This window comes from Equus przewalskii, chromosome 20, assembly GCF_037783145.1.
Source record: "Equus przewalskii isolate Varuska chromosome 20, EquPr2, whole genome shotgun sequence".
NCBI classification, from domain to species: domain Eukaryota; kingdom Metazoa; phylum Chordata; class Mammalia; order Perissodactyla; family Equidae; genus Equus; species Equus przewalskii.
The window spans coordinates 6,801,647-6,829,189 of NC_091850.1; the positions used below are offsets into that span (position 1 = coordinate 6,801,647).

Genomic DNA, 27,543 nt, shown 5'->3' on the forward strand with positions numbered 1-27,543 from the left:
GCTTATGTTTTTCATGATGTCACTTTCTGGCATCCTAACTTAGTGCCCAGTAAAAAACAAAAACAAAAGTTTTTCTTTTACAGAATTGCCCATCGTGTTCTGCTTCTTGATCTGGCACTGGTCACAAAGGATTGTTCAGTCTGTGGAAATTCATCAAGCTGTACACTTGTGAGTGTATATTTCAATAAAAAGTTTGATACACACGCACACACCCAAGTACACACAATTAAAAAAAACTTAGCCCCCACAAAAAGGAAGTAGTTGCCACTGCCAGGCATGTGCCAAGGGCGTCATGTGTGGGAAGCGTCTGCTCCTCTCTCACCACCTCAGTTATGTCCATCAGGCAGCAAGGCAGGATGGTTTAGAAAAGGGACTCCACTAGCCAGACTGACTGGGTTAAATCCTGGCTTCCATTTTACTAGCTGTGTGATCTTGCGCAAGTGATCTAACTTCACCCAGCTTCAGTTTCCTCACCTGAAGGATGGCAGTCACAGTACTGCCCCCGTGAGGTTGCTAGGAGGAGTCAGGAGGGATCCTGTGTGGGAAGCGCCTGGACGTCAGGGCTGCATAAGCACTAGCTCTCCAATGATTTGCAGTTGCCATATTTCCCTCACACGTGGCTGCTTCCAATCCTGGAACATTTAAGTCTCCCATATATCGTCTTTCTTGGCCCAGGTATTTTTTTGCCTGGAGAGAATGCAGCCTAGAGGAGAGGGGAGGGTTAATCCTCCTCGTCAGTCCACGGCATAGTACTGCCACCATCAGTTTATTCACCTGTCTATTTACTTTCCACCCCATGCCCCTCACCCCTTCCCTGCCTCCCAGCAACCTTCTAATGTGCCTGATGGATATCCAGCTTTTGTATGAGCTCTTGGAGAATGTAAATTGTATGGTGTGCATGTATTTTTAATTAGCATTACACGTACGGAACTAGACAACTGGATTCTAACTTGTTTTTGCATGGTGATGTCCTAGGCTCCATCCGCATTGCCGCCTGCCCCTCGTGCTGCTGCTTCTAACTACCGGATGTTACGATGGCAGCTACCCTATTTTCCACTCACTCTCTCAACTGTCTACACCTACAACACTCCCAAACTTTCTGGCACAACAACAATGCTGCAAGAAGCATCTGTGTCCTGGGACAGAGGCCACTTTTTTCAGATTCAGATTGCTGGGTCATAGGGCAGCCTATGTCTAGTTTAACTAAGGGCTGCCGTTTTGCTCCCCTAAACAGCCTGATTACTCTGTGGAATGGCTGCACCAGACCATTTAATTACAACATTCTTAATGAGGAGGATACTGTTATCCCCCCATTGTGCTGATGAGGAAACAAGAGATCTTCCCTCGGCCGCAGAGCTGGTGCTCAGAATTCAAAAACAGGTCTGGGTGATCTCAGAGCCTGCACGTGTTCCACCAGGGGGGCCAGGACAGGAGGATCCTTCCACATCTGCCACGAGCCACACACCCTCCATTCCGGTCTGGCGGATCACCTTACGACGTGCATTCACATCAGATTCATGTCCTACATTCAACGCTGTTTAAAAAGTTCTGTCCTCCTTTGAAGGCCCTGGTGGAAACCCACCAGCTCCAGGGAGACTCTTCCGACTGCTGCTCACAGATCTCCATCTGTTCAAAATCAACAGCGTGCTGATACTGTTTACCATACTATTTATTATGGCCTCTGCTTTATTTCTTTGCTAATTACATTATAGTCTTGAAGGTAAGAGCCAAATCCTGCCAGTTATATTCATCCATGCCTGACACACACTGAGTGCATGCTAGACATTCCAAAACAAGCAGAACTCTCCAGACTTAACCATGCGGATGTTCCACCTCAAAGACGATCTGCTCCTAACCCCTTATTTCACAAAATGGGGAAAAAAGCCCCCAAAAGTTGAATAAGGATTACCTAATAACCATGATAAGAGTAACCATAGCTCAAAAGACAGCTACAATTTGGTACTCATTAAGTACCTGTGTGGTGAAAACTTTTTATGTGTTATCTCATTTATTCCTTTAAACAACCTGATTAGGTAGATATTATTTTGGTACCCATTTTTCAGATGAGGAAATTGAGGCTCTCAGTGTGATTAAGTAATTGGTCCAAAGCCATGGCTAATAAGTTTCAGATATGAGATTCATGCTCATTTTAGCTGGGACCAAAGGTAATTTGTAGATGGCTGATGTAAAAACAAACAGAAACTATAAGGTACCTCCAAAATTTCTATCAGAAATGTATCACCCCTAAAAGCCTTTGTAAAAAAGTTTACACAGTCCAACATTTTATGTGACTAAAATACTCACAGAATAATTACGGCAACCAGTCTTCCCAACCCCTTCCCCATCCTTCAACATCCTTAAATATAGTAACAAGTATTACATCCTCCAAAAAACAAGAAATTCCTGGGACTAGGAGGGTGTTAATTACCATCCAGAAAGTCAATGCATAATAAGGCTCAAAAATGTAGATATTTTAAAGCCGTCTCCCTTAGTGCTTAAAAAAATCAGCCTATTTCTTTTGGTATTACAGACAGAAGCACAATTCCATGATTTCCATCGCCTTTATTCTACGTCATCTTTGCAACTACGAATTCTGGTCAACGCAGCTTCTTGTCTGCTCTGAACAGTGGGTTTCTAAGGTCTCAAAGACATTTACTCTTGAGATAGGTAAAAATGAAAAACAGGATCAATCCTAAAAGGTTTACAGTAGTGAGGAAAGAAGACCATCTGCTCTGAGATAGCTCTGGGCTGATCTTCCCAGCAGGGAGGCCAGGTTTTATAAACCTTGTTCTCATTAGAAAAAGGGAGAGAAATCGCTGACAATTAGTAACCAGGATTTTCAAGCCCTATAGTAGACTGAAACAACGTATCTTAGAATTATATGCAGGATTTTGGTAGTTGGGTTATCTGCCCCTTTGGGTAGTTTGGTTTGTTTTTTAAAGGAGGATAGAATGTTGAACACATTTTGGTTTTGAAATTTATTAAATGCTATGCCTACCACTATTTACTCTCAGACGCTCAAAATTTCAACACAATCTTTACGACCCTATTTATTCTGGATCAGCAAAGCCTCCAATGGAAAATGACAGCTCATCTAGAATAAATCTTCATCATCCTTTTGTGCTGAAATGCCAGGAGATTTCAAAACTAATCCTCTGTACACTCTCGTGCTCTTTCCTGTCCCCCTTCTGTCTCCCCAGATCCTGTCCCTGTTGCTCCCATCTCAAATTGATTTTTATTTAACAGAGGCCTTCAGCAGCTCCACAAATAACTGTTCTGTGGTCTTTGAACTATTATTCCTATTGCCTGTTTTGCTTTTATTCATTTGCTGTGTTACAGCATTCATCCTGGGGGACAGACAGGTGGGCATATTCTCACAGAGAAAGACACTTCCGAATTCCCAGTGGACAGGCTTAGCCAATCAGAGGGACATTATGTACCTCCGATTTCCCCCTAACCCTTTACTCTTATTCAAATAAAACAGATTTGAAAGCTTGTTTTCCTATACTCAAAGCATAAAAGGCTTACTAAGAGAAAAAAATTCAGGCTAAAAAAAAAAAAAGCCAACTCCTTGAGCAGAAAATGAGCCCCTTCTATCTGGCTTATATTTTCCCCATAGCTTTAAAGTAATTCTGTTTTAAAAATTAACTTCCACTGAAGACAGTGATAGAAGATTGCCTAATAATAACGCTTGGCGAGTAATGAGGGATGATGGCATTCGTAGAGGGATATTAGGATTGAGAAACGCCATTCAAAAATCTCAGACTAAATGGTAAAATTATCTAGTTATAAATAGCCTTGGGAGAAAAGAAAAATAATTCCATAATTTGATAAAGGGAACATTCTATATTCTCTTCTCATTTTACAGATGAGAAAACCTAGAGCAATGAGGGCTCAGTGTTAAGCGGCTATCCAAGGTCACAGAGCCAGTTTATCACAAAGCCCAGTGGAGAGCCCAGCCTAGCATATTCCTGCTACCACTCTGTATTGCTACTGGGAAACTAAACGTCCTTACCTGATGACACTTCTTCCAAGATTACACAATGCCGACTCACAACAAAATCGATATTCTCAAAGATTTGGCAGCTGGTTTACCATAAATTGTTACCGGCCCTCAGAACGTGGGCACCTGTAATTTGCAAGAGTTCTTTACTACAACTCAGGTGTATTGAGTTGAAAATGATACAGTGCAGATTCTAAACCTATGTGCTTATAATGAAAGGTCACTGGCTACACAGATGCACATTTCCATTTGCTATTTACTGGCCAAGTAACATATCCACACAGCAAACATTGGCTTCCCCATCATTTCATACTGTTAGAAAAGATTTTTAGGCCCTTTCTCAAATTTCTACTACTGCAGTTTTTTGGGGAGGAAAGGATCTGACCTTTAAAACCTATTTGGGAACATGCCCGAACCTTTTCACACAGCACACTAAGGCACCAGACATCTTCTTTATAGCAACTTAATGAGTTCCTCTTAGAGTCTGTCTGGAAAAAGAAGCCATGATTCTCACTCAGAACAAAGTGGAGCAACAAAAAGACTCTCACCACCCACAGAAGAAAACCAGCTAAGTGACAGTGTAATGTATAACACTTTGCATGATGAGAAACATATTTTCGAAAATGTCCAGGGAGAATGAAACGAATACAAGAAAAAACAAGAAAGGGGAGCAACAAAAGCACATGCTCAACTGAGTGCTTAAGACCCCACCGACCAAGAGGTACGTGCTGGGAGTCACAGTGGACGTGCTTAGTCACACGATGCATTAGTGACTTGTTAGCTAAAACTCTCGGGTGGGACGTGAGAAGGACCTGCTGCACTCTGAACCGTGCTCTACTTCAGCAAAATGCACGTCTTATGCGATAAAACCATGTGACTTATTCACACCTACTTCATTTTTTCCCTTCACATACCAAGAGAACTTCCATGACGTCATCACAAGGCTCCTGAGACAAAGTGAGTTGTCTGGAGCTTGGGCAGTGGGACATCCGAGGCACTTAATGAATGTAACAAAGGGTTATGATGTCTGGAGTCCACTTTCAAATACTTGGGCACAGGTTATATAATAGTATACACATTGGTTACAGTTATATCCTGTACACAGTCAGTGGCCCTAATCAGAATCTACTTCCCCAGGGTGGTCAACTAGCATACATCACAGGTGTCTACTGAGATAGTCCACACCACAGATTTTGCTAACTGACATACTGAAACAGGTTCTCATTGCTGAAACCAAAATCGGTGCCTTTACTAGTCAGCATAATGGATGTGAAAAACAGGCTTTCCTTGTTGAAACTAGTGGTATTTAAGGTAAGAGAATTGGCAAAATCATCTGAGAGACATTCTCCAGCTTTGCAGGAACAGGGCATAAGAATCTAGGGAGGTCTGCAACTTGTACCCGAGGACTGGCTCCAACTGCTCAGTGGCCTCAAGCCCAGCAGCTGGGTCAGGGGTGCCCTGTGGCATGATGCCCACTATAAAGGTGAGAGAATCCTGCCTCTGGAAAGTGGTCGGAGGCAACTTCCACTCAACTTGGAGTGGAACTTTCCAGAAAGATTTGGCTGGAGCATTTAAAAGGCCAGAAAGCAAAGACTTTATGGGACAGGCTGCAGGAATGCTTTGTGCCTGTTTGCTAATGAATGTTTGTTTTATAAAAGTCTGTGTGTAGCAGAACTGGCCTGTGACTTACTCCGGTTGTGTGCAATTAGGAAATCCTCGCCCAAAACCTCAGCCACTTTTCTGTGGCTGCTGCTATTTGTTACACAGCACGTAAGAGGTGGACATGATCAAATCAGCTTAAGACTGTTCTCCCACAAACACATAACAAATATGCAGCTCGTATAAATGCTGCACTGGAGCTGACCCACTCAGCTGGGGAAATTTTCAGGAATTTTACACATCAGTTGTTAAATGTAGCCCTTATTGTAAATTACAACTATCTAAACTCATAATTAAATACACTACATTGAAAACAAAGGTAACAGACACCCAAAACTGATTCACTTAATTATTTTGCTAAATTTCACTACGGTTTATGTCAATCATATCTGTATGGTGAAAAAACTATATCTTAGCACTCTAGTGGGCATCTCTTCCCTGCTCTGAGCTTAGCCTTGTCACACTGCTACTTGACATTGGCAGTGGTAGGAATATTTACATGCCAGAAACCAGCAAATGCTACCTACCAGGATTTCGTCTGTTTTCAGGGCTGGCTGCTGAACATTTACCAAACTCCACTGGTGTGGATGGTCTTGAATTAGTAGAGGAGACTTTGCCTCTTCTAAGGCCTTCAAATACACCGGCATAAATAAAACCCCACAACCCCATTTTCCGCAGAGGGACCATGCCGCCATGCACACCCGCCGCCCGGGGCGACGGGACACACTCACTTTTGAAGCAGCTGGGTCCACTAGTCTCTGGCGATGTCGGGCTGAGTTGAAATGGCTCTTCGGAGGCTGCCCTTCCTGACAGTGAATGGAAGATGGGGAATGAACAAGAGGTGGGAAGGGAGAAGGTGGGGTGTGGAATGATGGGAAAATGGTCAGAAAAGGGAGAGGGACAGTGTTTAACGGCACTGTACTTTGTTTTAGCTAAAATCTAATAATAAAAACACACAACAGGTTTCCCCCACAAAAGCACATGCCACATGCAAGACATTCTGTTAAAAACAGCCTCATATACGCGTGTGTGTAATACAGTCATGAAGACAGCCCAGTATAAAGACATCTCCCATCAAACCTTCCTTTGCCTATTATCTGATATTGTCTCTAATTACATTTCAAGGACACTAAGGAAAACTGGGACACGATTTCCCCAAACATGAAGTCCATCTTCCTAGAACATCAGAAGGAAGGCATTAAGGGGCTTACTTGGAGTTAGACTTGCCACCCATATGGATATCACCAAAATGATAGGAAAATCACAGTCTATCTTAAAACCTTGAAAAATCTCCTGCCATCCAAGCTCCTCTCTCCATCATCCTGGAAGAATTCCTGGTGTCTGGAAGCCAGTGAAAACTCTGCCCCTAAACACAATTCAATTTTATTGGTTCAAATAGGGACTTGGGATTAAGGTTATTAACTTGAACTATGAAGAAGGGTGGTCTTTCCTTAGAACTACCCCCACTAAATCCCTGTGTAAGGATATAGGACAAATGGACCACACAGAAGACTTAACCCTTCTCCGTGACTCATCCATGCTATGACACGCATACACACACACACACACACACACACAAACCAAGGAACTATGTTTTAAAGAGGAAGTTTGGAATAGGGGTCCCCATAAATGGTACGGAATTTCACTTCCCATCTTTCAAAACTGGACAATAGCAAACCAGAATTTAAGAAGCAAGCAGTATCCACAGTGGACATTGACTCCAGGGATGAGGAGGTTTAAGCAACAGAGAGAGTCTCAGAAAACCCCTGAGTTTAAAGCCCCTAGTCCAAGAGAAAGACTCCACATGGAGCGGAACACCCTTCACATGGAGTGTTAGCATTTGCTCTGCTGTATAGACAGAAGAGAGTGAAAAGACCTTCTACTTCGGTAAAAAAGTAATGTCTATATTATAATACTTAAGAATTCTTTAATTTTTTTCCAGGAATAACAGCTCTATTACTTTTAAGACATAGATCAATCATACGCACTTGAATTGCCAACAATCACTGCTTCTGTGTCCAAAGTATAATGCTTAATAATACTTATAATGTCATAAGTAGTAGATTGCAAGCCAGGATTATATTTTTCCTAGTAACTTCCCTACCGACATGCATTCTTCCCCTACCCTCTTCTGAAAGAATGGAAGGAAAGAGTCTTACAAACCCAGCTGACCTAGAAAAGTACCAAAGCTTTAACAGCATAAATGATGCTCATTAATTCACAGAATACCTAGCAAAACAAAAACAAACAAAAAACTGAGTATGACCTCTCATTCAATAGAATCAATAGTTTTTACATGAGAAGTGGTTTGGTTTTTTTGTTTTTTTTTTTAAATCACAGATTGTTTATTTGGCTTGATTGGAAAATTCTCCTCTAAATTTAATGCTTTATCAGAAAGTAATTTTAGTGCTTTCTCCTCCCTAAAAAAGGTTATCAGATGTAAATAAATAATTATTCTCATTAATACATCTGGAGAACTATCTGCCCTTATTAACCTCCCTCTGGAATGATTACAACTGATTTAAGAGTTCCAATGCACCGTGCCAGGCTTCCACTCATTAGGAAAAAAAATTAATCTCGGCATTAAACACACAATTACAGTCAATGCGCAAATTAACTAAATCTTAGGCCTGTGGTTTATTGGTCTTCTTCTGATTCCAAGGTGAAAATGTTATTTTTTTTTAATTAGCTAATTGCACCATGAACTCAGCAGGGGGCAGACACAGATATTAAACCTAGAATCTAAATCCTCAACTCCCAGTTTGTGGAAAGCCGGTTTTGGAGAGCACACTTCTCAATGGGAGTGGAGGAGGCACCTGGGTTTTGGGAAGCTGGTCTCCATTTTACCTCATTTATTATCAAGAACAATGAGTCTGCAACAACAGTCTGCTTTCAATGAACAAATAGGTCTACGAAATAATCAATATATTTACACCAATTCCAGCGATACATTTTAATAGAAACCAAAGAACAGCCCAGAAGATTAATGTCATTTTAACAGATTGCACAAGGAGTGAAAATAAAGAAATCGTGAGCAGCTCACAGCAAGTTTTCTCCATATGACTCCTATCTTAAACTAATCCTAATTTTCAACACAATAGTCACATGCTATTCTATTGTTGAAAAAAAAGTTGGTGGTGGTTAGTTGCTCATGTATTCCAGAGTTAATGTGATGATACTGAGACTTTGTGGAAGGTGTACACAGCTAGTCCTAGGTAGGAACCTCTGAGAAGAATTTAATCCATTAGAAGCTGGATATGCCTGCTTCTTCACTTTGGGAGACCTCAATGTAAAAGCTTTCTCTTTCTCTTTCTCCAGTCCTGTTACAGGCCAGATTCCCTGACATGTCCTGGGAAGGCACAAACATTGCTTCTTTGAGCACAGTCAGCTCTATCTGTTCAATTATGAAACACTTTACCTTTTTAAAACAGGGAACAGGGCTCTCATAAATGGTATCACAGAAAACCAACATCCCTGTATGACAATTCATAGGTATAGTTTTCCATGTTTGAGAAAAACATTAAATTCTAATACTTGGGACATTAAAGACAAAATTAATAACTTCATTTTCTTTTCCCAAATTCTTAGTCTCAAGAATCTATTTCTCCCCCTAAGTCATAGCCTTCAGACTCTGGAATCTGTCATTCCAGACTGAGACATCACTCTCGTGGTACCATTTACCTCCTGGCCAATGCCATCAATGTCAGCAAAATAACAGACTGGACCTGGGCAGGCCCACGGGGCTCTCAGCTGAACGGCTTATTTACATATGTAAATAGGGGCTCTTCACCGCAAGGGTAGAGAGGGCAGGAGAAGGAAGGTTGGAGACCTCACCATTAGCTTTGTGGAAACAGAAGCACATTATATTGCTTGGGTCAACGTCACCAAAATCATTTTGCAGTGATAACCACCACTAACAAAAGTAGCAGCCCTCAGTTATATGAATAAACTATTAAAAGATGACAAAAGAAGTGTTGACATGTGAATAATCTGGAAACTTAAGGAGACATATTTCATCTCCATGCTAAATACTTTCATCAAGCCTTCTCCTGTTAAGCAAGTCATTTTAGAAATTATAAACATCCCTTAACACTGCAGATCATACTTTTTAAAGAAATTATTGCTCCCTAAACATTACAGATCTGATAGCGTAGTACTTTAGCTTAATTTGCATCACATAAATATATTTACAAGAATGCTCTGTGAAAAATAATGTATCAGGCATGAAATAATGGGTACCCAGTGAATTTACTGGCTGACATTACATTTTCTAAAAGCCTAATCCTTTAAATCAGGTATAAGTTATTCTATCTCAAAATTAGAGCCACAAGGAAAATTTAAAACTAAGTGTATCTATAATTTTGGCATTATTTTTTATTATTATCCCATTATTTTTTAAAAAACCTATCATTAGACATTTCCATCCTAGAGATTTTAAAGAAAAAAAAAGCAAAAAGCAAAATGGAAAATCACATCATTGTTTCAAGGGCTCCTAGACCTCTTCTTAAAAGTTCATTCAAAATAGGTTTTTGTGCTTTTGTGAGGAAGATTGGCCCTGAGCCGACATCTGTTGCCAATCTTCCTCTTCTTGCTTGAGGAAGACTGTTGCTGAGCTAACATCTGTGCCAATCTTCCTCTACTTTATATGTGGGATGCTGCCACAGCGTGGCTTGACGAGCAGTGCTAAGTCTGTGCCCAGGATGTGGACCTGGGAACTGCAGCCCACTGAGCGTGCGAACTTAACCACTACATCACCAGGCCAGCCGCTCAAAACAGTTTTAATTCCGAAAAGAATCACATGCATTCTCAGATAAGAATAAACTTTTTCACCTGACTCTTTTTTGAGACATCCTTTTGTCTGTGATAAATACATTTCAGCCCCAATTGAAGCTCTTACAAAACAGTATTCTTAAATACAACAAAGCTATTGCCAACAGGCACAGTAAAGGGGCCCCTGCACATCGATAAAGCAATCTAGAACCAGGCAAAGTCAAAAAATTCCATGAAAATAAACTGACTGAAAGAATTCACAAGCTGAGGTGATTTAACAATTACCAAGCATATCCAAATTGGGATCAGAAATCCAAATGAACATGGAAAAAACGCACCATTTAGAAGCAAGAGCACATTTTCAACGATGACATCGTAGGCTTCTAAAACCCACAGAACTAATCCCAGAATAATTTATGAAAACCTCCATCATTAATAACCTTGTCAAGATGAAAGTACATCATCTGTTCTTGTCTACTTTCAAACCCAGGTTTTTCAACTTGGCTCAAGAAGAGAGTCACCAAAATGGGGCAGGGAAGGGATACCCGCCTCTGAAAGCAAATCCTAACACAGTGGCTTCTCACTTTGTTCACTGTGATGCTCAACAGGAAATGAGTTTTACAACATGAAACACACTTGCCAATACCACCATCAATACACTCCATGTTCCCATCTAGTCTAGCACCTATTTAAGTAATGCTGGTCTCTACCCACTAAATCAACGATGTGACCTGCAGTTAAAAAACACACCGAGGGGTCACAGATGTACAGTGACAGATAAAAACCAGACCACTGGTGGAGAACATGATGCAGTCTATACAGAAACTGAAATATAACAATGTACACCTGAAAGTTACACAATGTTATAAGCCAATAAGACCTCAAAAAAAAACACAAAAAACCAAGGGTATGGTTCTTAAACTGTGACACAATAGGAATTACCTAGTAATTCCTTATGAATGCATTAGTTTGTGTCCCAAACTTCAGTCATTTACTTATTAATTTTTTTCCCACATCCATGATCTATGTGTACTACTACATCTATTCTGAATACTAGTCTTTTCTTAACTGGTTTATTTCAAAAGATGACTCCTTTTTTTTCTTCTTCTTTTTTCTTTTTTGCTGAGGAAGATTAGCCCTGAGCTAACATCTGTGCCAATCTTCTTCCACTTTATATGTCAGTCGCTGCCACAGCATGGCTGATGAGTGGCATAGATCCGAGCCCAGGATCCAAACCCACAAACTCAGGCTGCCGAAGCAGAGCATGCCAAACTTAACCACTATGCCAAGGGGCCAGCCCCAACTCCCTTTTTTAAAAATTTAAATACTTCAATTTTTAATGATGGTCTAAGAAATAACACCTTGAAATCACTGCTTTGTTGTGCCAGTTACATTTTTTTAAATACATATTAAGATAAATATATTAAAAACTATATAAAAATATCTGTATGCTGACTAATCTGCATGGAACCAGTGATGTCACATCACCTTGGGTGGCAGACAACGGGAGTGAGCACCCCAGGCTCTGTGGTTTTTGGGGGGAGGGGATGGTCACCATAAGCTGGCATTTATGACTCTGCTATAACATTTCTCCCTCGATTCCAACTGCCTATTCTGAGATGTCAAACAGGGATTGCAAAGTTCACAGGTCCATGACCCAATTCTTGACCTTTGCCCTCCATATCCGCCCTCCGCACTGCTCCTCATCTCCAGGAAAGGGAACCACCATTCACCCAGTTGCTCTGACCAATGACCTGGGAGTCAACCGTGCTGTCTTGTTCTTAATCTTGGTTTCCATGGGTGAAACAACACCCCCCACCATCCCTTATCTAATCCATCAGCAAATCCTACTGGTTTTAACGTCCTAACATATTTCACATTCAACCTTTCTTACTTTTGCCATTATCGACCTCATCCAAGTTATTTATCTGTATTAGTTTGCTAGGGCTGCCATAACAAAACCCCACAAATTGGGTGGTTTAAACAACAGAAATTTATCGTCTCACAGTTCTGGAGGCCAGAAGTCTCAAACCAAGGTTTCAGCAGGTTTGGTTTCTTCTGAGGGCCGTGAGGGAAGAAGCTGTTGTCCCAGGCCGCTCTCGATGGCTGACCTCTCCCTGTGTCTCGTCACATCATCTTTCCTCTCCATGTCTGTCTCTGGGTCCAAATTTCCCCTTCTTATGAGGACACCAGTATATTGGATTAGGGAACACCCTCGAAACTTACTCTTGACTTGATAGCCTCTGTAAAGACCCTATCTCCAAATAAGGGCACATTCTAACATATAGGAGTAGGGACTTCAACATATTTTGGGGGAGACCCAATTCAAGCCATAACACCATCCAAGTCATCCAGATTCCAGCTCTAGCCTCACATCTCTCTTCTGCTACTTTTGCTCTCCAGAGAGTCTCTTCTTCGAACAGCAGACGAAGCCACCCTAATAAAACATACATAATGTCACTCTCCTCCAAACCCTCCAGTATCTTTCCCTTCTACTCATCCAAAGTCCTTCCAGGGCCTGCAGAGCATGGAGTGACCAGCCCAGGCTCCTTGTCTGGATTCCTACTGTTCCCCACTTACTCCACTCTGGCCACACTGGTCCTTGTGCTGTTGCTAGAGCACCTCAAGCACATTCCCGGCTCGGGGTGCCTGAAGATTCCCTTCCCTGGAAAACACTCCTTTTAAGTGTTTTTGCAAAGCATGCCTATTCGCTCCATTCAGGACACTCAGGAACGTCCCTTCCCCTAAAGGAGGACCGAGGCCCCCATCACTCCTGTCCCCTTGTCCTCCTTTACTTCATAACAGTCATTACTACCTGACATTATATTGTATATGTATGTGCTTGTCTTTTTTTCTACAAGCTCCACAAGGCCAGGCGCTTTGTCTCTTTCGTTCTCTATCTGGCTCTTGGTGGATGGTAGATAAATAATTATCAAACCAATAAATGAAGCAAATTTATATATATGATGCATAATTACACCAGCTCATCCATACCCAGTGTCTCAGTCAGGGCTCCTGCAGGAAACAGAGGGCACACTCACACTAGGTGGTTTGAGAAGAATTTGATAAAGGGCTTACTTACAAAGAAGTAAAAGGAGTGGCGCTCCTTCACCACCCCTAGACCAGAAGAGGCAAAGGGAGGGGGCTGCTTCCAGAACCTGAAACAGAGAGCTGGGAATGGAGGGTCACCTGGCAGGTACCCTTACCTTCAAAAGAACATTCAGCCAGCCAGTGCTAATGCCCAGGAAGGGAGCCAGAGAACAGTGATTTCTATATATTCTCTGTTCTCCCTCCTTCCATTCAATCTCCTGCTTCCCCATTGGGCCGAAGCCAACCAGACACCAGAAGGCAGGGAGCCCTTCGATGCAGGTCCATGGAGGAGGTGGGTAGAGGGAGAGAGGAAAAAAAGAAAGAAGGAGGGAGGGAGAAGAAGAGAGAGGAAGAGAAGTGGGGAAAGGGAGAGAGGGAGACAGAAAGAGACAGAGGGATGAGATCAACCAATCGATAGACAGAAAGACATGGGGAAAGGCGCAAAGTGCTTTGGAGGTCAAAGAGAAGGTACAAGGCACCCACACGGTCACTGAGCAGAGTTAACAGCAGCAGCCATAGGGACTGCTTCCCTTCTCTCTGCTGGGTCCAGGCAGTTTCCCAGTCGCCCTTGCTGTACCGACTATGGCATATGCATTAGCACTGAGGCGCTGTGGACATGCCTCTGTGTTTGGTGGGAGGAGAGGCAAACAATTTGAGCAGAGAAGCCACCTGGTACCTTTCTTCTCTGGCTCTCGCTCCCCAGAAATGCTCAAGGGGAGAATTGGGTATTATCTGCGAAGCAACACATACCTAACGACAAGGAGTGCTCTTTTGTCAAGGTTTCACATTAATGTAATTTTGGTGGGTCTGCAGTCTCAAGTCAAAAGAAAACCCTGGGATTGGATTCCTGATAAAATTCTTACTTTGAATTCAAATTTACTGGCCAACCCTGGTACACTTCAATTTGCCGTTTAAAGTTATTCAACATTAGGGAAGCAGAAAAGCCACTCCACACTGAATCCACTAAGATTCCATGGAGAAGGGAGCTCAGGCACCCTCTGAGGTTTAGTGGGTAAAGAAGATCTCACCGAGGGCCAGTCTCCTTGCCACCAACCTTCCTGGGCCCCAGCGTCCACATCTGTAACTAGGCACCAGGCATTTGAAGGTTTGAAATTCCAACACCCTCTCTGAAAGTTAGTTCAGTATTGTAAAGATGAAAAACATCCAGGATATAATGTTTTAAAAAGGAGTAAATTCAATGATTGGGCTCACGTCATAGTTCAAATTTCTGGTAGGCATCATAATATGTATGTTTTGGGAATCATCATATTGACTTGCTATTTAGAAAATGTTTACGGTTACTGCTGTTCATACAGAAATGTTTGGGTCTTAGACTATATTATACCCATCAGTCAATGATCCTTTGTTAGAGCACTTCAGAACATTATATATTGATTCAAATTAATGAGTTTTATGTCAAAGACCAGTTAACATATTTTACCATAGACAATAAGGTTATGGATGTAATTACTGATTTGAGCTCCAAAAACACAGCACAATTATACTGCAGCACATATGTCAACTCACTGAAGTCACTTCAATTCAGAAAAAAAGTCTAATGATATCACATGCCACACATTTTTTAATGAGAAAAATTACAAGATACCTAAATTAAGAGAACCAATTTTCCACAGGGAAATCTGGGGGAAAAAATTTAAAGGTAAACCAATTTTCTGAAGGTAAAAGAAAATTTTCAGCTCTGAGTTGTACCCAAAAGGAAATTATTGCTGGCAAGTAATACGGCTCTGATAATTAGACTTGATTGGGGTTTAAATTAGGCAGGGGGATGAGCTAGGCTCCTCAAAGCTGTTTGGATTTGATTCATCTGTTCCAGCAGCCGTGGGGAGAATGGTCAGGGTCCCAGGAAAGGGGAGGCAGCCTGGCTGTGCAGATTGGAGTAGCATGCCACTTCACTGACCTCTCATCTTGCAGCTACTTATCACACACATTCATATGCGAAACAGATGGAGGGCCTACATATACACACCCCAGTCATAATTACAACTCTGAACATCCGATATAACACCGCTAACCCGTAACACAACGACAACCACGTCTTCTACCACAAGTGTAATCAGTATAAATTCTTGGGTGGGATATATGGATGAAAGGTCATCTTGTCCCTCCCTCTCATTAATAAGGCCCTGGATGCTTAGAAGATGTGGACTTTTTAAACAGGTACAAATAAAATCATCCTCAAGTTCAGGTCACGATGCTATAATTCCATTCTCCACTCTTTAACCAAAACCTCCTTTTATCTGGAGAACATAAACAAACTGCATGTTCGCTTCTCCACAGCAGTTCTACTGCCAGTCTTTGCCCTGTGGGGTAACACAGCATGGGAGGACGGCACTCTACCATAGAGGAAAAGGTCCAAAAGACCCGCAGATGTTTGCATCTGTATGATGGGGATAAAAACAGCTGCCTCTGTCAGGCTGTGGGATGAGATAACACAGGCATCATGTTCAGCACGTGCCTGGCATGAGTAAACACTTGATAAATGCTGGCTATTAATGGTACCAAGATGGCTCTCAGTAACCACTGATTTATGGCGCCTCTAACATTAACCCACTTCCCTTCTCGTTGCAAACTCCACATAACTGATTTCATAAGGATTTTGAGCATTTTGTACCTCTGTGAATAGAGCCTAGACCTGGGAGTTCCAGGCTTTATGGGGATCACCAATGGCTCAGATCCCAACATAACATTAAAAAATCACACATAACAAAAGCATACGATAGGCTCCCCTAGTTATCCAATATAAGGCAAATCCTGAGCTAACCTCTAAAGATAACTGAGCGCTGACTGCAGACTAGAAGCAGATGGCCTCATCGCCTGCCTCGGAGCACCACAGCCTGTTAGCCCATCAGTCAGTCAGTCAGTCGTGTATCCTGACTGCATTGCAAAAGTGCTGTCCATGCACAGTGACTTTCCCATGCTGTCACTGCACTTCCACCCTGATTGTCCCAGACGCCCAGGGGAATGCAAACTAGGAAGGAAACATGCTAAACAATCAATGAGCAAAGTTTGTTGGTTTTTTTTTTTTTTTTTTGAGTTAGCGGATGGGAAGTGGTGGGAGGGAAGTGCTGAAGCGTAGAGAATAGAGTGAGGGCAGATGACAGAAAGATAGAGCCGAGGAAGTGCTCGGGAAGAAAAACAAGGAAGGCTGCTGACGAAAAAGTGCTCGGGCAAAAAAAGGGGAAGGTGTTCTTTGCCAAGAAAAATGTGCTAATCTTCTGCAGCTGAAACAGATATTTAAAGAAACATTGTAAGACTTTTGTCTTTAACTCCTTAATACCTAATCCTGAAGGACTCCTAAAGCAGTAAGCAGCATTCCATGACTTACAGCTGTGAGCAACACTTCTCGAAACCAGAACCTCTCTTCCTGTGCAACAGTAAAGAACCAGAGAAGCAGCTCTATTGTCTCAATCATAATTGCACGATCCTTAGAGGAGAGTAAATATCCTGGTGAATATATGAGTTTCTAAATAGTTAACAGTTATACAGAGCATGTCCTGTGTGCTGGCTCTGTTGCACATTACATGTATGAACTACTTTAGTCGTCATGAGAGCTTTAGGAAATGGGGACTACTGTTATTCCCAATTTACAGATGATAAAATAAAGGTATAAAAAGGTTTAAAAATGTGTATGAGGTCACAAGCTGGTAAGAAGTGGAATGGGGATTCAAATCCAGGCAGACTGGCCACAGAGTCTGTACTTTCAACCACCACCCCAAAGAACCTCTCATTAGTCATAATCGATCAACAGTAAGATACAGTGAGCCACTTACTTAAGGTAGCGCTGATTTATCAGTTTGGCTTTTTAGGTTCAGTGACCTCAAGCATGCTGAGACGTTTCATAAAGGAATGCAAATCCCTACTAAAATCAAAACCTATTGCTCCACTAAAAGTCCCATTCTAAGAGAGCCACAAACAATGTGACCCACCGTCTCCATCATGTCCTGGCTTCCAGGAGAAAGTCTTTAGGCAGCGCAGCTCTCTTCCTGATGCCACTGCTGTCACTCACACTCCGAAGATGAGATACTCATGCGCTGTGCTATCTCCCTTACCTAGTCTTCTCCTTGTATTTCAATCAGGCATGTCATATGCTATTGCGCTCAGTGACAAGCCTTCACCCAGCTCCCTTAAAACCAGTGGCTACATTTCATTCATTCCTTAGTATCATTGCTCTCCAATTATCTTTGAATTTGGTAAAAAACAGACGTTAAGATAAAGATATCCCTTGGAAAACTGTTACATAGTCTAAAGATACCAATGAGTTGAAGAGGAAACCAAGATAAAGCTCTCCAGTCTGGTCCTATTGTTACTGGGGGGGGGGGGGGGGGTTATGGGGAAGGTACCAGGTTTGCAGAAGTGGGGAGGCAAGGAAGGGTAAGGGGGTTGGGAGAGAGAACCAAGAGTCAATGAAACCACTGACCTATGTCTCAAATAAAGGTACTACATCAACATCAATTCTATTATTCCTGTACTTAGATACAGCATAGTTTTAAGGAATACCAAAATACCGAAAAGCACAATGGTAATTACCAATATGAAGGGCAGAATAAGAAATCTGAATGTATGTCGAACAGGAATTACAGACGGAAAGATTGGAGATTATGAGGAAGAGGCAGTATGTAAATCTTAAACTGCACAGCAACAACATAAGAATTGTTACAATACTGCTATGATTTAACAATGTATTAGAAGCCCTCACCAATGCAGTAAGAAAATTAAATAAGTAAGCAAATAATCGGAAAGCTACGGTATTTGCAGCTGATATAATGTCTCTACTAAAATATGAGATTCTACAGACAATACTTTCTTGAATGATTAAAAGAGCTCAAAAGAAACTTTAGATACAAGATCAATATATAAAAATAAACAGTATTTGTATACACCAGCAACAACCAATTAGAAAAGATTTAAAAATATACAATTCACAATAGCAACAAAAACTACAAGATATCTGGCAATACATTTATTAAAAGATTAACACACACACAATGGCCAAGAGGTACATGAAAAGGTGCTCAACATCACTCATCATCAGGGCGATGCAAATCAAAACCACAATGAGATATCATCTCATACTTGTTAGAATGGCTATCATCAAAAGCACAAGAAATAATAAGTGCTGGCAAGGATGTGGAGAAAAGAAACCTTCGTGTACTGTTGGTGGGAATATAAACTGATGCAGCCACTATGGAAAACATATGAAGGACCCTCAAAAAATTAAAACTAGAACTACTATATGATCCAGCAATTCTACTTCTGGGTATATATCTACAGGAAATGAAATCACTATTTTGCAGAGATATCTGCATCCCATGTTCACTGCAGCATTCTTTTCAATAGCAAGACATGGAAACAACCTAAGTGTTCATCACTGGATGAATGGATCAAGAAAATTCGAAATATATATACAATGGAGTATTATTCAGCCATAAAAAAGAAACAAATCCTGCCATTTATGACAACATGGATGCACTCTGAGGGCATTAGGGTAAGTAAAATAAATCAGAGAACAGACAAATACTGTATAATCTCACTTAAATGTGAAATCTAACAAAACCAAACTCGAGGCTGGCCCAGTGGTGTAGTGGTTAAGTTTGCATGCTCTGCTTCAGCATCCCAGGGTTCACAGGTTCAGATCACGGGCACGGACCTACATACAACTCATCAAGCTATGCTGTGGCAGCATCCTACATTTAAAATAGAGAAGAATTGGCATGGATGTTAGCTCAGTGACAATCTTTGTCAAGCAAAAAGAGGGAGATTGGCAACAGATGTTAGCTCACGGCCAATCTTCCTCACCCCTCCAAAACAAAAAAGTTTTCACCACAAGAAAAAGATGTGTAACTACGTGAGGTGATGGATGTTGACTAAACTTACTATGGTAATTGTTTTGAAATATATACATATATCACATCATTATGCTGTACACCTTAAACTAATACAAGGTTATATGTCAATTAAAAAAAGAATAAATGTACAAAAAACACTGTAAAACAAAAAAAAGGATGAACAAGATCTATATAGTGAAAATTATAAAATAGTTTAATGGGTACAAATGAATACCAGAATTAATGGAGACATACACCATGTATAGATGGAAAGACGCAAATACTCCACCAAATTAATTTGACAAGCCATTGAAATTCTAATCAAAATTCCAAGTTGATTTGTTTTGGCGGAATTAGACAAATAATTTCTAAAATTCACCTGGAAGACTAAATAGCCAAAAACATCCAAATCAATTCTAAATAAAAGAAGCACAAGGGCGGCCGGCCCAGTGGCGCAGGGGTTAAGTTCACACGTTCGACTTCAGCAGCCCAGGGTTCACAGGTTCAGATCCCGGGTGCGGACATGGCACGGCTTGGCAAGCCATGCTGTGGTAGGCGTCCCACATATAAAGTAGAGGAAGATGGGTGTGGATGTTAGCTCAGGGCCAGTCTTCCTCAGCAAAAAGAGGGGGATTGGCAGCAGATGTTAGCTCAGAGCTAATCCTCCTCAAAAAAAAACCAGCACAAGAATAGGGGACTTGCCCTACAGAAGTGAAGATTTATTATAAAACTGTAGCAATTAAATCAGGTGGTGTTCACTGGAAAATAAACAAACAGAGTGGGGCAAGTAGAGAATCCAAAAACAGACCCTTACACAGATGGGAAGGTAGTAAAAATAGAGACAGAATAACAAACATGAAGGAAAGATACACGAATTCAGTAAATGACCTGGTGAAAATTCACTTTCCACCTGGATAAATAAATTAAATCCATACCCCACACCATACTAAGAAAAAGACAATCAGATGAATGAAAAACTTAATGTCAAAACACAACTTTAAAAATTTTAGGAAAAAAATTGAGATATGTTCCTATTCATAGGTCATAAAAATATTTCCTAAACAGGTATGAAAAGCAAAATTCATGAAAAAAAGACTGACACACTGTACTGTATTAAAATTTAAGGCTTCTGAATGATGTCATAAATTTTAAAAGGAACAGACTAAGACAAGATATTCCTAATATGTAAAATTTATAAAGAAAAAAGCAACAGTAAAAATAATGGGTAAAAGATATGACCCAACAATTTAGATAAGATGAAAGCCAAAATGAGCACTAGACCTATAAAAAGATGCACAACCTCTTCAGTATAACTCAAAATGAAAGAGCAAAATAATCACTTTATACCCAGCAGAATAGCAAAAATCAAAAAGTCTTCAAAATACCAGGTGCTGGTGCACATGAGAGAAAACAGCAGTCTGCTGGTAGAAGTGTACATTGGTTCAAGCACTTGGACAAACTTTTCGCAATATCTATTAGAGCTGAATATGTGTACACAATATTGAAAATGAGTATACAACAGAACCCAGTAATGCTGCTTCTGGGCACATACCTGACATGCAAGCAGCAAGAAATCCATACACGGATGTCCACTGAAGCGTTCTTGTAACAGTAAAAATCTAGAAACAACTAAACAGGTCTATTATTAGGGGAAAGAATAAAAGAAATTGTGGAATATTCATAAGATGAAATACTAGTCAGGATTTAAAATGAATGAACTGAATCTGTATGAATCAAAGATATATCAAAAAACAATTCTGAGTGGGAAAAAAATGCAAAATATATAGGAGAGAATAAAAACACAAACTGGAAATACACACACCAAAATTATGATGGGAGTTGCTTGTAGGAGGGAGTGTGAATAAGGAAACAAAAGCCTGGAGAGGAGTTTTCAGGCATCTTTCTTTTATGATTTAACAGGGGTTTTTTTTATTATAATATTCAATTGCTTTCATTAAAATTACTATCTGAAGAAAAATGACAAAATGTAAATATTTCTTAATTTTAGATGTTCAGGTATAGAGCTGTTTGTTATATCATTCTGTACACTAGTCAGTAATTTACACACTGAATTTTTTAAAAGACCACATTTAACAGCTGGTCATATACCTGTGTAACCATCACTCTTGTCTAGGTCAATACTTAAAACAAGGACAGCCCAATTTCATAAAAAGCACAATCAAAAGATCTTCTACAATAGTATGGGCATAAGGGCTGTCTTTGTGCAAATGCACAGTATTTGATTCAAAATCAGATAAAAAGTACATCAGATTTAAAATCAGAAGGCCATCAGTCAGTATGTGCCTTCCTGATAAAGACAACACACGGAAACCTCTAATCTTTCCCTCCAGACAGCATTGACATTGACTGGCACATGTGAGGGCAATTAATAACTCTTCAAAACTGAGATCAATATCTCACTTTTCCTTCTGTTCAAGTGGAAATAGTAAAATAAAGTAGCATAAATCTTCCAGAAACTACTGTACAAAGGATTTATCTATTTGAATTCTAGGTAAGAGCCAAGCAGGTCTTTGATCTCCCTCATTTTCCCATTCTCACCATCACGGTCGAAGGTCCCACCTGTGATCAGGCCTCAGCACCCCTCTGCAGATGTAGCAGATGCCATGGTTGCCTGCATCTAATTCCACAGGGTCCCCCACACCCACACTCATATCAGCCTCAGCTGCAGTGGGGACTCAGAGCAAAATCAGATCAACCTGGTGCTACATGTCCCAACTCAAACACACATATTGTGCATTTTACTACTTCTGCCCCAGGCATTCTCCAGGACCATGGGAGTCTGCCAGGCCCAGAGTGAGGAGGCGTCAAGTCCTCTGGGACAACCTTCAACCAATGGGGACGGGAGCTGGCAGTGGGTAAATGCTCTGGTTTCCTGCAGGAGTCCTTCAAATGGACAACTCCAGGAAAGATTTTTTTCAATGTGTGTCTCAGAAGGTCCTGGTGAAGCGACATTCCCAGTGCCCATCACAGCAATCTTAGATTGGCTTTCCTGCTACATCCCTCATTTACCCAAGTTCCTGCTTCCTGAGGTCACCTCCCAAACCACTCGCCTTCAAATCCTCGTTTCCAGCCCTGCTTTCAAGAGAACCTAAATTAAGAGAACAAATACCATCTAGTCCAGCTCTGAATGCATCTCTTCTAATTCATGGATTCTCTCAGTTTTCAAATAGTTAAGTGCCAAACAGCATATGCACTGCAGTCACAAAAATAAATAGGATAAGGCCCCTGTTGTCAAGGAACTCACAATCTACACTTGTACTGAATGTGACACAAGCTAATGTGAAGGCATGTAAAAGATAACAGTGTCGTGAAGTAGGGGTGATCGCCTCTGCCTGTGGAGGTGCTCCCAGTACACAATGTGTTCCCTTTTCTAACTCTAGTAGGCAGCGTCTAAAACAGCTCCCAGTGATCCTCAGCTCCTGGCATCCACACCCTTCTGTAATCTCCTCCCCTTGAGTGTGGAGCTTAGTGATTCACTTCCAAACACCAGAATACAGCAAAACTGATGTGGTGTCACCTCCGAGATTAGGTGACAGAAGACCATAACGTCTGTGGGGCTCTCTCACTTGCTCACTCTGATGGAAGTGAGTTGCCATGTTGTGAACTGCCCTATGTTATGTTGTGAACATAACAAGAAACGGAAGATGGTCTCCAGACAACACCCAGCGAACAACTGAGGCCCAGGCTCCAATGACTTGCAAGGCGCTGCATCCTACCAACAGCCACTTGAGTGACCTTGGAAGTGGTTCCTCCCCCAGAACAGCCTTGAGCTGACTGCAGCTCCAGCCAATACCTTGACTTTAGCCCTGTAAGAGCTCAAGAGCCAGACCACCCAGCTAAGGTGCGCCTGGATTCCTGACCCACAAAAACTGTGGTAAATAAATGCTTGTCATTTGAAGCAGCTACATTTGAGGTTATCTGTTATGCAGCCATAGCTAACCAATATACACACCAACCATGATGAAATATAGACTGATATGGATATTGTCTAGAAGGAGCACGTCTGATGTCTAATTCTTATTCTTTCATGCACTCATTCAATAACCATTTACTATGTGTTAGGTAGTGTGTACACAACAGTTAACTTAAAAAAGACACTGTCCCTGCCTTCTTGAAAAAGGCAAGCTTGTAAAATTTGTAGCAAACCTATTTATGCAACTTCACTAACATTTTAAACTTGACTTGTTATAAATGTTTAATCTCTGCTGGCTCTTGAAGTAACTTATTAAACATATAGTTAAATGGCTTTGCTACATTAATGTACTCTGTGTTCAATGCAAGATACCTAAAGGTTTGTCCCATCTGCTCAAAACATAAGTTATATATTTAGAAAAGAATTTGATTTTCTTCTCCTCAAAAAGTCTTACAGGAATTAGGCCTTTTCCTTCCATTCATTCAAAAAACTATTCCCACAGGCAGAAAACCCACGACGCAGCGAGCTGGAAAACTTGATGTCCAAACATTCTGTAATATTTTCCAAATCAACTAATTCGGAGTCTACCTTCTCTTACTCTCTAATGAGACTCAGTACCCACTGTGCAGACCCAGGACAAACAGTAAACATGACTGACCAATACTGCTTCTGTGAGACTTCCACGTTTTGTGGTCAACTTTTCCCTCTCACATGATACTAACTAGAAAGAACAAACTGATAAAAACGAGAGTGTTCTCTGGCTCACTCATCAAATATTTCTTCAGTCCTATTTGTTTATTAAAAAAAAAAATACCATCAGCTTTCCCACAGCACCACAAACAGCTCTGGGAAGACTTAAAAGAAATATGACCATTTGGAATAAATAGAAAAAGAAAGATAAAGGGAAATGATTTTTCAGTGAAGAATTGAAACACAGACACACTTCAACCTATCAAACCCATATGACTCAAATAATTAAACTTATCCCACCTATATCTTTTATAATGTCAACTGAATTATCACATCAGCCATGCAGCCTTTTCGAGCATGTCTCTATTATCTTCCCATTCATACAATCCTCTTTAACCACCCATGGCTTGAGCAAATGTTCCCTTTGATTAGAAGCAATTCTTTGACTCTCCACCAGTCATGGCAGAAGGCCACAGAATACAGACACCAGAAAAAGTGGGGGGGGGGGGGGTAGGGCCAAAAAAGAACTTAAGATTTATTAACCAGCCTCTCTTAGACTAGCTTTGGGCTTCAACCGGGGGATGTCACCCACCATGACACTGACACTGTTGAGAAAAGCATGTCATCCAAGTTTGTTTTCCAGTTTCAGATGAGAAGATACTGCACTCTTCCTCATCTCAGATTTTCCACAAACCCATTCCCCATCACCGAAAGGAACACAATGGGGATTCTATTTAGGGAGACAAGACAGTTTACCCTTCATTCAGGGTGTCCTTAGAAGAATACTAACGCTTACCTCTGCAACTTTTGGAAACTTACTCCACTCTATTGAGCTTTGCGAATTTGCACTGCAATGATATTTTTTATATAAAAGATTTACCTCTGTTTCTAATTTTGGGGAAAAAATGTAGTGCAAATTAATGGATTTCAGCTATGTAAAATGTCTTTCAGCCCAACCCCTCTCCCCAAATCACTTTGGAGTAAGAAAGGACCAGACCTCAGTATAGCGGATAAATTGTGAAGCCAAAGAAATGCAAGTTTGCATCCACACAGACAGGTCCTATGATGTTCAAGAAATTTGCTGAACACCTCTGAGCCTCAGTTTCCTCTGCCATAAAATAGGGTTATAATGCCTAGCCAGGTCATTTTGAGGATTAGAGCTAATATACATAAAGTGTCTAGCACAGCATCTAATATTTAGTGTGCATCCATTACACTACGGAAGGTTCTTATTACATATGGGTCACGACACCAAACCCAATACTAGAACACTAGTGGAAATTATTATTCATTAAAAATAATAGGAGTTTAGTGAGTGTCAGATAACCTCATTGGGTTATGCAATACGGGGTCAGACTAGGCGATCCTCAGAACCTCTCCAGCTCTAAAATGAATAATGCAAAGAAATGAGGTACCACTTAGCAAGTCTGAAAACAGTCAAAAGGAAGGGTATAGATAGAAACTGTTCTTAAAAAGAATTATTCCACAATTAATGAATGCTCAACTTCAGAAGGAAATCTGCAGCAAGGGAATGCTGATACAAAGAGAGTCACAACAGAGAGGAGGGCACACACCATGATAATACGGTGATATGTGGTGCTAATAAAAATAAAAAGAGTCTTAGATATGTAGCACAGGTTTTTAAAACATTAAGAAAATGGTGACGCTAAGGAGTCATTTTCCCAACAAATGAAAGAGACTGCAAGCTGGAATAGCAGCTCACACAATTAAACTGTCCTTTAAGAGCAACGGCCAGCACAAAAAGAATGCATCTGAGGCCACTTGTAGCATCCTCGTGGCTCTTGCCATGGGTGTTAAATTTTGCGTAACAAAAATTTGTAACTAACGAGTTGATTCAAATTGCCTGGCAGCCTAATCAATTAGACCTCTGCCCCAGCCGCTCTCCCATTAAACCCCAGTTAAGGCTATGCTCTACTGGATTCTTTTTCTCTTCTCCAAGCCTTTCTGCTGAGTCTTTATGTAGAGACATATAAATAGATAGCGAGATAAATAAATAGATAAGATTATGGTTCTTACACACAAAAAAACAGGGCCAAGATGGAATACTGTGCTGAAATCTCATTTGTTTTCAGAATGATTTTAAACCATTCTAAATTATAAAAGACTGAGATTACCATCTTTGGGGAAATGTTCGGCATGCACTGAGTATAAATATGCCTAAGCCGCCTCTGCTGGCAAGAGAAACCCTCTCCCCATTCCAAAAGAAAATTCTTCCCACTTGCATGCAATTTGGCAATATTTTTTCAAAAAAAAAAAAAGGGGAAGGGGCTTAAAATGAGTTCTTTGCAAATTTTTTTTTGAAGGCCTATATTTGAAAGGAATCAAAAATGCAAGTTTCAAAGGTTAGTTATGGCCTATAGATAAGTTTTGTTCAGGGTTTCCAAATAAAAGTAGAATTTGAATGCCTTTACACAGGGCATATACTCTCAGTTTGACCACAGACTCCACCATGCCCTATTGTGCTGCAGGGGGCTTTACACATGTGTCTTATGTGTCTAGTTCCTGAAGACATTTTAGCCTGCCTTCACTTTCTTAAAATATAAAATTAAATATTTAAGAAATACATACAAATTCAAAGTCTGAAAAAGAGAGGTTGCAACAATTCAGGACAGACTTTTGAAATTAAGTTAAATCAGAAGATTCACTTGAGCATATTAATGAACTTTCTGAAAAGGGGTCATTTCTGTTAGGCAAGGACTACTTTCTTATTTGAAAAGTTATTATTTACAAGTTTAACACAGCCACACAAAAAAAACTCAAGTAGCTGCTATCACACGACGGCCGAGCACACAGACTGTGAACGAAAACACCTTGATTCTGATCTTTGCTATTTTGACAGCTTTGTTTCAGTCACTTTATTTCTCTGAAACTCAGGGTTCTTAGCCGGAAGATGAGGGAATCAAGCTAGATTAAGTCTAAAGTTTCTCTCTTAGACTTAAAATTCCATGATGCTCCAAGCACTGTGGGCGATATTGTTGAAGAAAAAGGAACACTTTTTTTTTTTTTTTTAAACAGAAAAGCTCTACACCTGGGCCCTAAAGGAGTTACAGAGGCAGTGAAAGGCAGATCAGGCAAATTCTCTACCTGGAATGCTGCAATGAGTCAGAGGATGTCCAGTGACAAGCATCTAGAATTTATCATCTTTATTCTGGCTGATGTAACCACTGTAAATAATTGCCTCATGTCTTGAGGTAATACGCCTTTTGCCAAGGACCCCATTAACATCTGAGCAGACCTTTCGAGATTCTCCTGTACCTCACACATAGCTGTTATCAAATTATATATTTTTTAAACTTTCTGATTGTAAAAATACATAACAGATTCATAACAGAACGGCTCAAAAATACGAAGAGAATTAAAATCACCTGTAACCTAGCCCTTGAAAATAAACTCTATTAATCCTTTACCACATGTCTGACCATGTATTTGGGATCTCACAGGATACAAGATGGTTTTCTTAATCTCAGGAAGGGTGGAGTAAATGAAAAAAGACAGGGAAGAGAAAAGGGAGGCGGGGCAGGGGAAGAGAA

General features: G+C 40.7%; 1 protein-coding gene across 13 annotated transcripts in view; it reads right to left on the reverse strand.

Annotated features, from left to right (window-relative positions):
- The window catches only part of MAST4 (microtubule associated serine/threonine kinase family member 4), a 576,955-nt gene that overhangs the window by 293,546 nt on the left and 255,866 nt on the right, over positions 1-27,543 (reverse strand). For 5 of the 13 annotated variants that reach the window (XM_070586848.1, XM_070586851.1, XM_070586847.1 and 2 more), the window contains one exon: positions 6,394-6,468. The exons of the other annotated variants lie outside the window; for them this stretch is intronic. In XM_070586848.1, coding sequence (XP_070442949.1) covers positions 6,394-6,468 — 75 coding nt within the window. The remainder of the gene's footprint in view (positions 1-6,393; positions 6,469-27,543) is intronic. 13 annotated transcript variants of the gene reach the window in all.